This window comes from Gavialis gangeticus, unplaced genomic scaffold (assembly GCF_001723915.1).
Source record: "Gavialis gangeticus isolate Ggan-Ray unplaced genomic scaffold, GavGan_comp1, whole genome shotgun sequence".
Classification (NCBI taxonomy): domain Eukaryota; kingdom Metazoa; phylum Chordata; order Crocodylia; family Gavialidae; genus Gavialis; species Gavialis gangeticus.
The window spans coordinates 7,408,225-7,418,263 of NW_017729019.1; the positions used below are offsets into that span (position 1 = coordinate 7,408,225).

At 47.2% G+C, this 10,039-nt stretch overlaps 1 protein-coding gene across 1 annotated transcript in view; it reads left to right on the forward strand.

Annotated features, from left to right (window-relative positions):
* Positions 1-10,039, forward strand: part of CNTN2 (contactin 2) — a 64,614-nt gene that overhangs the window by 32,309 nt on the left and 22,266 nt on the right. Inside the window, exons 3-7 of the mRNA XM_019513966.1 lie at positions 2,238-2,382; positions 3,439-3,614; positions 4,369-4,464; positions 4,784-4,993; positions 9,429-9,528. Coding sequence (XP_019369511.1) covers positions 2,238-2,382; positions 3,439-3,614; positions 4,369-4,464; positions 4,784-4,993; positions 9,429-9,528 — 727 coding nt within the window. The remainder of the gene's footprint in view (positions 1-2,237; positions 2,383-3,438; positions 3,615-4,368; positions 4,465-4,783; positions 4,994-9,428; positions 9,529-10,039) is intronic.

The following is a 10,039-nucleotide window of genomic DNA, read 5'->3' on the forward strand; positions in this document are numbered from 1 at the left end:
AAACTCTCCTGGCTCTTTTCTTGCTAGCTGCTTCTGCTGTGCTGTATTTTTAAGGTGTCAGGTATCCAGGATATATTTTCAAGGTGAATTTTATTCCATTCTCATTTATGTTTATAAAGCAAGTCTGCAAAAGTGGTCCCGGTAGTGCTACCATGTGATAAAAAAGAATTGCTCACCCTCACTTACAGCGTAACACATGCATTCCTCAGCCAGGGAAGGTAAATGATAGCGTGTCCATTTTGCATAAGAGGAAACTGAGTCCCAGATATGTGAAGTGATTTACCCCACATCCAGTAGTCTGCACTGGCTCTCTGAATATAGAAGACCTCCCTGAAGGAAAGAGACCTTCTCCTGGCCATCAAGGAACAAAGAGGTGACAAAAAGCAAAGGGGAAGCTAGGGGAAGTCTGATCAGATAGCATCCCTTCAGGTAAAGGGTATCTGGGAAAGAGAGCAAAGTACTGTCCCAGGAACTATTCCACAGGGAGGCAAACATCACAGCCTCACCAGCAAACTCTGTCTATGCCTACAAACCTCCCAAGCATTACAGGCCAGATTTGTAAAGGTATTTAGATGCCTAAAATTGAAGAGAGGTGCCTAGGGGGATTTGCAAAAGGACCTAAGCACCTGACTCCCGTTGGATTTCAGTGGGATGTAGCCACCTTCTGAAGATCACACTAGGTACCTCCCTGCATCTTTTGGGTGAAAATATCTGCCAAACTCTGGACCTACATTTCAAGACCATTTGTGGGGCCAACAGTGACCTTTATCCTAAGAGAACCCCTTCCAGATTTCCTGTTCCTACTCACTTACCGTGGCAAAAGAAAAAAATTAGCATCTGATCCAGCTCAAGGATCATCACTCATGATCACAAGAACAAATCCATCAGAAGTCCTCAGTCTGTACTTATGAAGATACTAACAGAGAACAAGGACAAAAACCTCTTCCTTGAAAGACTGCAGCTTGAGCGAAGAGCCAGTATATGCCTAGCTTTTATTTTCCTTCAATAGGGGGTTTGATTCTGGTCTCACTGGGGTTTTTGCACCAGGATACTTGCACTGAGGTCAGAATCAGACCCAGAGCAGCTGAAGGCTGCCAAGTAAGTTCACACACTCATCTTCCGCTAGTAAGAGACAAAAATAGAGCTAATAATTACGGTGCAACGAGCACAGTGTCAGTTTGCACATCCGATGGGAATGGCGGGTTTCAAGTTCTGGAAAGAAATGCTGAAAATGAGCGAGCTGAGGAATAAGGTGATTTTCCCAATGCCCTCAGTGAGCTGGCAGCAGGGCTAAGAACAGACTCTCCTGATCAAACCCATGCAAGTGATGCACTTACTACCTTGCCTCCTTGCAGGGAGAGTTGTGGAGGAATTAATTAGCTAACTGGTACAATGAAGTAAAGTGTCACCAAAATGCTGATACAAGCAGTGGCCAGGAACAGAATTCAGAGCTTTGAACTCTTAGTCCTGTGGCCAGTCCACTACACCATGCTGCCCCGCCAGTAACCTATCATTATCACTTCCTTTGTATGCTGGTCCTGGAGTATTAACCATCTGATTTTCCTAAATTAGACTGCTGGCTGTGAACAGAGCTGTCAGAGGGAGTGAAGGGACAGTGCCCACCTATGCCAAAACATGACTCTCTTATCCTCCTGTGTGAGTTTTTCATGCTGTATGCCAACAAGAGGTTGAGGTTTGCAGGTTGCAACGCCCTTTATTTTGAGGGCTACAAGGCATAGTTGTGAAGGCACAAGTTTCAGTCTCACTCTGGACTCACCTGAAGGCTGCTCTCAGTTGACCCAGCTGTAAACGGGTGCTGGGTCATTTGGGCTGAGGAATCAAGGGAGGTCAGGCGGGATGTTTCACTTGTGTGCTGCTACCTATAGTACCCGGTGTGCCTTAACCATGCTGGCCAGATGGGCTGCTGGGCTCAGACTGACCTTTGACAGATTTTATTTTGGAGGTTTCCTCTGCTTTCAGGAGAGACGGTGTGCAACCACAGGTTCAGTTTTTTTAGGAAACACTCAACACCTGGGCTACAGAGTCTAGGACACAATGTTTTAGTCAGGAGGGTTGACCTTGGTTCAGAGTTGCTTGGTTCTGCTCAGGGCCCCTCCAGGGCTATGCTGGTTTTCCTGCCTTAAAAACCAAACTCCTTGACAACATCTGGGTCCATGAGCCCCTCCTCGAGGATCTGGAAGGTCTCCTCAGCATGTATCTCACATTTTTTTTTGCAGTATGGTGCCAGCCACACAGTAGCATGAGGAACTATGGGCCAATCTTTGAAGAGCAACCAGTCAACACGCTCTTTCCTGAAGGCTCAACAGAAGAGAAGATAACTTTGGCCTGTCGAGCAAGAGCCAGTCCTCCTGCCACATACAGGTGATGTTTCCTGCTCTCTCCAGTCTGCCCTGCATCTCTAGGATACCTAGGTACAGCAGCGATGGGCACTGATAAGCTCCCTAGGGAGACAGATCCTAGAATTACTTATCCAGCTGTAATGGGCTGGACTTCAAGCAGAAGAAGAGTGGCTTGAAACTGCCCCCTTGTTTTTCATGGAGTGTTTAGAAGGACTTCAGGTATTGATTACAGGATGCAGACTTCATGCTACTCAGCTGCTAGTTTGAATCCAGCCTGATCTCATCAGGTGTCACCATCTGAGAGCTGCTGGTTGCCTCTATGTAAAAGGAACTGGGGGCAGTTCTTTTAAAGGATGGTTGTTGGCCTTAAAGAAGTCCCCTCCCAGGCACTCTCAGCAGAGGGAAATACAGAGCTAAGCTCTCTTAAGCAGGAAGGGAGACTGAGCGACACACTGGGTCCTACCACCCTTCCAGGTCAGGATTGGTAGGTGACAGTGTGGAAGCTTGTCCCCTGCTTTCCATTTTTTAGGATTTTCTTTAAGAAATCTACCCATCGCCTTCCCCCAGCGCTGAAGTCATACACCAGCATTTTTGAAAGAACAGAATACCCAAGGAACCAGCTGCCTTTCCTGCCTGGCTGCAGGATGTCCCTGGCATGCCTCTGTAGTCCTGTAATGTTGGGGTAGCTCTAAAACAAACCCCAACACAGCCGGGCAAAACAAGTCACACAATGCTCCAATGAACAAAATTAATCATGTACATTATACTTGGGGAGGCAGGAACAAATATCAGACTCTCTGGGCCCCTCTCATCCCCTTGGGCTCCTGTTCTTTTCTCCCACACATACAACAGAGGCAGCTGAAAGATAATCTGCCTGCCCCTCTTGGCATCACCCTAGCATACCAAATATTGACTTCATCCAGCACTAGATACAACTGACCATTCAACCAGCCTCTTACAATGCACACCATTGTGTGCTGCCCTTCTGCCAGGGGCCAGTCAGCACCCCTTATCACTCGTGACGTGAACATGCAGCTGTGACCACTACCTCTCTGCCTTACACCTCTGTTCTTGGCAGGTGGAAGATGAACGGCACAGAGATAAAGATGGAACCAGACTCCCGTTACCGGCTGTTTGGGGGCGACCTAGTGATAAGCAACCCAGTCAAATCCAAGGATGCTGGGTCTTACCAGTGTGTGGCATCTAACCCAAGGGGCACAGTTGTCAGCAGAGAAGCCTACGTCCGCTTTGGCTGTAAGTCGCACGTTCATCTCCATAGCATAAAGGGAACACAACAGCTGCTGTGCTGGGGTAGATTTAACCTCCTCTGTTGAAACAGGAAGGTCAGGGAGAAGTTTCCGCAGCCCCTGCTTGTTAATGGGTTGGATGGGAAAGATTACCAGGCCACTATATTTCTACCACCCTGCCATTTCAAAATCCATCTATGCTGTCACAAAGGCAAAGAATATAAGAGAGCTATTGAAGCCCCCTAAAAGGCAGGCAGGAGTGATACAGGATGAGTACAAACCCCTTTCTTGAGCTGTCACTGCTGGAAATAACACGGGGCCCAATGTCATAAAATATTAGTTGGGAGATGGCACCACTGGGACATGTTGTGGGGAGCATGGTGAGAACTGAATGCGCTACCAGACAAGAAATGTTAGGAATGGGCTTTGAAGCACTGTCTACAAAGTCACTGGAAACCCAGTGTACTGCTACAGAGGTGAATGTCTGGAGCAGGGCTTGGAAGGAACAGCATCATTCCTCCACTCCTCCTGCTACGTTCATGCGAGGGGAACTAAAGACCACGGCTTCCTGTAGTCCTTGTTGGGGGTGAGTCTCCTCATTGCCCCTACCTAAGTGCAGTTTGCTCCGTTTAATTTTCTTGGCTATGATACGAAAAATGTTTCCCACAGGACCACAACGTCTCTCTCCCTTGGGATGCCCAGTTAAAATGCAACCCCTTTCCTGGCTGCTCCGGCCATTCACCCACCTGTTTCATTCTTAGTTTTGCAGGAATTCTCTACAGAGGAACGAGACCCTGTGAAGATCACCGAAGGTTGGGGAGCGATGTTTTCCTGCATCCCCCCTCCGCACTACCCAGGTAAGGTGCCAGTAGTGAGGATGCCCCAGAGCAGAGGGGATGTCAAGGGTCCTAATGGTCTGAGGGATTGACAGGGATGCATGAAGGGGTCTGTAAAAGAAATTAGCTCCTGACTTGTGGGTTTGGCCTCCTCGTGCAGAAGTCTAAGAGAGCTATTTTATCAAGAGCTGCTCTTGCATTCAAGTCCTGTTAATCAATGGTTGCGGCTTACAAATTAATATCATCTGTGGAGCAAGTGCATGGTTAGGCCAGTCTGGAAAGCAACCTGCTGCGGTAGTAGAGATTCCTCCTGCTTCATCCCCATCTCTTTCCTCTGCAGGTCTGTCATATCGATGGCTCCTGAATGAATTTCCCAATTTCATCCCGGGGGATGGAAGGCGCTTTGTCTCCCAGACAACAGGCAACCTTTACATTGCCAAGACGGAGGCATCAGACCTGGGCAACTACTCCTGCTTTGCTACTAGCCACATTGACTTCATCACAAAGAGCGTCTTCAGCAAGTTTGCCCGACTCAGCCTCGTTGCAGAGGGTCAGTGCTCTGGGGACGTGAACGGGAAGCTTGGGGCCAGCCAAATGTTGCTTTTCATGTAGGGAGAGGAGGCGGGCGTCCACGCTAAATATGAAAGGGGAGGGATGGACGGGTCACGGTACTGGAGATGTGAAGTGCAGCCTCTTGTTCCTCAATGCTTGATTCAGATCTTGCCCAGATCAGTAATAAGTCATAGTTACCATAATCAGTGACCGGCCAGAAATGAATGCAGTGAGTGTCAGTAAGGTTTGTAGGGTCTGCATCACGTTTGGCCTCGGCTGGCAGACTTAGAGAAACACCAAGGACTGAATGGGCATAGCAGTAGTATCCCATGAAACTTGAAGGGAGAAGTGCAGGAGGAAAGCGTTTGAAAGAGGCACCAGGAATCCAGTCTGCGCACATGTGGCTTGAACGTTAGGTAGAGCTGTGGAAAGGATTTTCTTAAGAATAGAGCAGTTTAGTTTTTACACAAATGGAAACATCTCACGCTACTACCCAGCATGTGTACAGGACCCGTGGTGGCAGCAGTCAGGTTAGTGAGAACCCACCGAGGAACTGAGTAGGACTAACAAGGAGACACTTCGGCACCTAAAAAAAGAGCAAGCACGCAGCATGGAAGGAGCCAAACCCACCGGGAAAGCTGGATTTTTAAACAAGAACCCGCACACACGCAGAAGTAAGAACTGATTCTGCATTATGTGTTGACCATGAGGGACAAAGGATGAAAAAAATGACAGATGAGCTGTTTGAAAGCTTTGCAGCTTATGAGAGAGCACAAAATGAATAAAAGTGGGTAAGATCCTGTTTTCAGGAAACAGGCCTGAAACACTGAAACAGCTGATAGGTAAGTTTGATGAGTACTGTAACCCTAGAAAGAATGAGACTGTAGAAAAAGACTCTTTTTCTCCCCAAAACCAAAGAACAAAGGTATATATTACAGAGCTGGGAACAGTGGAATTCAGATATAACTTTGGAGATACAAAACACTTGCTATTTAAGGACAGAATTGTTTGAGAGAGACGTGATTGCAGGGAGAGTTGGTTGACACAAATAGATCTAACCTTAGGGGACTTGATGATCCTCCGGGGTCCCTTCCAGCCCAAATGTCTGTGAAATCTATGAAATCACAATTACAAGGGTAGACAAGTTGCCCAAAAGGATCACAACAATGCTAGACACTGGCCCAGAAGGAGTGTATAGCTCCCACTGAAGAAACCTGGGAAGCCGCGCAGTGAAACAGAAACAAAGAACGTAGTCCGGCATAGGTAAGAGTGGAAAGCAACACAAAAGACAGAAAGAAAAGTAGTCATCATATGGAAAGCAGAGCTGCTGTTGCAGAAGGAGGTCTCATTGCTACGGCTACTGCAGGAAACAAAAACAAAAACCCAACAGGACACCCACGGATTGAGGACCTAATCCCGACCTTTAGTCTCCAATGAAGAAGAGACCAGCTGCGATGTGGCTTGAGCAGATGTAAGAAGTACATGCATCACAGAAGGAAGCTGTCATCTATTCAGCTGCCATACAAATGCAACCGTGCTGTTGGATCACCAACCACTTCAATTACAGCTAAACTGCAGAATCAGCTGCAATGTAATCTCAGAATTGCCGACAAGCAACTGGAGAAATGTGATCACGTGCTGGTCACATGCAAGAAAACTATTTGGAAACCAGTGTGCAAATTCAGGCTGGCAATCAGAAACCCATGAACAAGAGCAGTTTACAGCAAGTGCCGCACAGAATCACCAGAAAATCAAAAATGAATCAAACCAACAGTGGAAATGAGGGCACATAAAGGAATGGGACAAGCATGGAAAATCAGAAAGGTTGAAACAAAATGAGTTTCAATTAGCGAGGGACATAAAAGGAAACAAGAAAACATTCCATGCTACATTAGAGTAAGAGGAAAACAAGGGGAAGCATGGGTGCATCGTTGTTAGTGGATGATACAGAGATGGCTAAAACGTTGCATCCCTTCTGTGCTTCAGCCTGCGCAAAAATGTTAGGTTGTGACCATGTACATAACTACACTGACTTTAATGAGACCACAGAAGTATAGGCCAGAGTGTGAGAACGACAGATTAAGGAACAGTTAAGATAACATAGATGTGTTGAAGTCAGAAGGGTTTGGTGAGATTCACCCAAGAGTTTTAAAGGAACTATCCAAAATAATCGTGGAACTATTAGCAGCTATCTCTGAGAGCCTGAATAGGACAGGAGAGATCCCAAGGGGCTAAGAGATGCACAAATACATAACTTACTTTTTACGAAGGAAAAAGGAAGACCCGGCGAATTACAGATCAGTCAACTTCACTAGGATCCCCAGAAAGATGCTGGACAAATTACTAATCAGTCAGTTTGCAAATACTGAGAAGATAATATGACGAGTAAAAAAAACAGCTAACGTGACATTTTGTCATGACCACATCATGTCAAACCTGTCTACTTTCCTTTTCTGATAAATTACTGACCAAGTGGATAAAGAGGAAGAAGTACATATGAAATACTTTTGAGTTCAATAACACTTTTGATACTATCTCATATATTATTCTCATAAACAGGCTAAGGAAGTTGGGTCTAGATGTGATCACCATATTCAGTGACTCTAGGAATATTCTCTTTTGGGCATCAAGGCAGGGCAAACCCTGGTTTTGACTTCAGTTCCCCATCAGTGAGAGAGAGGAGGAGGAACAGGCACTGTGGAAGTGAATGCTGCCAAACTGAGTTACAGCCACTTTCACTCTAAATAAGCGCGTCTGCTCAGAGGTTTAATGTATTTTAATTAATCCTGTTTCAGGTCTCACCTTTAGTTAATTCAGATTAATTTTCCTTTGTGTCCTTGGGTAGCTAAGTCATGGGTAAAGAACCAGCTTAATTTTACTTGCGTGGAGGTCTCTCACCTTATTATCCAGCCTGAGGCACACAAAACAATGACAGCTGAGATCCATTTTGATTTCCTCTCTGCAGTCCCCGTGTTTGGTGCGCCTTGTCGACTCCATCCCTAACAAACCTAAGAATCTTGCAGAGGCCGAATGGGTTTGGGCTGTGAGCAGACTTCTCGTGGGTCACACAGGATTGCTGCCTGCTCCTGTGCTAAAAGGAGTACAAGGCTTACTTCTTTCTCAATCCCGTGCATCCAGCTGCTACCCTAATAGCAGGGAGGAGGAGATGGAGCCAAGACTCTGCACCTGTCCGTAGAGCTGGCAAGCTGCACATAGGGGAATTAGCTGAAGTCTGCTATCAAACAGCCTGACAGCATGGCACAACCTGAGTCTCCAAAACACAGCAGGAGAATAAATGAGAGGCATAAACAAGAAGTAAAAAGTAAGTTGGAAATTAGATGGAAGGTCAATGAGGAGGAAGAGATACCAAGAGGCAGAGGAGGAGGTGGTTCTCTGACCACGAATGGGGAGACTGTGTTGAGTTAGAGAGCAGAAGCATCCCTGAGGCTGGTGAGAGCAAATCCATGGAGAGCTTGAAAATCTAGGAGGACATCTTTAGGCTAGATCCTGAACTGGACATGGGCTGGAAACACTGCAGAATCCTGTACGTGGTGTTCCAGTGACTGCACTGTCACTCCCATGAGGCACTGGTACACAGCTATTACAGAAACAAGGTCTTTGGCTCAGGATTCAGTGGCTGCATCTACACAAGACGCTACTGCATGGGAGCAACAGAGCATAAGGGTTTCAGAAGGTGCACCTATTGGTCTCCGAGCAGAGCATAAGGGTTTCTTCATGACCTAAAAAGCTTCCACCGCTGGAACCAACACTTCTGAGCAATAACCCCTCTCTCTGTGCAGTCAATGGGTGCACGAGCTGTCTCCCTGTTTGTAACAGCAAAGGGCTGCCTGGCAGGGAGCACTCTGCCAGGGCTCCAGGATTCTTGGACCTTCTTTCCATGAACAGAGAGAGCCCAAATTTGGTGACCTGCCAGGCCTGCTGCAAAAAATGATAGGGCTTTCTTCTTTAGGCTATATACACATCACACAGCAATGAAAGTGCAGCAGGTCTCTGCCAGTATCAGGCTAACTGAGTTCCTATTAGAATAATTGCATTTATGCTGCTGGAATTTCAGTCTTGTGCTGTTAATGAATGAGTCTGGGCCTTGGATAGGTGGCCTTGCATCACTTGATGTCTAAAGGTATACCATGAGTCCTGTCTCCCAGCTGGGAGACTGAGGCACAGAGAAGCAAAGCACTTTGCAGTGAGTCTCTGGCAAAACCAGGAACAGAGCCCAGGGCTGTGTTCAAATCCACACGCAAAGCTGGCACTACCTGCAGTTGGTTGCTGGAAAGACACGCAGCAGCTGTTGTCTCTGTGACTTAAACATGTGCTTTCACTCCTGAATTCTTGCGCAGCCTTTTTCTTTAGTGTCTTGTGTGTGCAGTTTCAAAGCCCTGGACCCCCCCTCAACCCTGGTTTCCTTTCTGCAGATGCCAGACAGTACGCGCCCAGCATTAAAGCCAAGTTTCCTGCTGACACCTACGCGCTGGCTGGGCAGGCGGTGACTTTGGAGTGCTTTGCCTTTGGAAAGTGAGTCTACTCAGTCTGGTTCATTCAGCAGCAACATTAAAGGGGTCTATGATGCAGTGACCATCACAGTGATAGACAGAAAGAGGAGACTCCCATGACACCATCCACCTGTCTTTCCTTTCCTGTTGAGGAATATGGGGCACAAGGGGTGGGTCAAGTCCTCATGTCAAGTGACAGCCCTTTGTCCTGAAAATCAGGGGCTTGTGACTTTGAATCCTAGGCTGGGACTGCGTGTGGCAGGGGTGGCTGCAAGGAGCAATTGGCTTGCACTGCACTGCACAATATTGTCTGAGGTACGCTATAGAAAACCCTGCAGTTTCATAGTTTCTAGGGTCGGAAGGGACCTGAGCAGATCATCTAGTCCGACCCCCTGCCATGGCAGGAAAGAGTACAGGGGTCAAACGACCCCAGCAAGGTGTTCATCCAGCCTCCTCTTAAAAACCCCCAGGGTGGGAGCCTGCACCACCTCACTTGGAAGCTGGTTCCAGACCCTAGCCGCCCTGACCGTGAA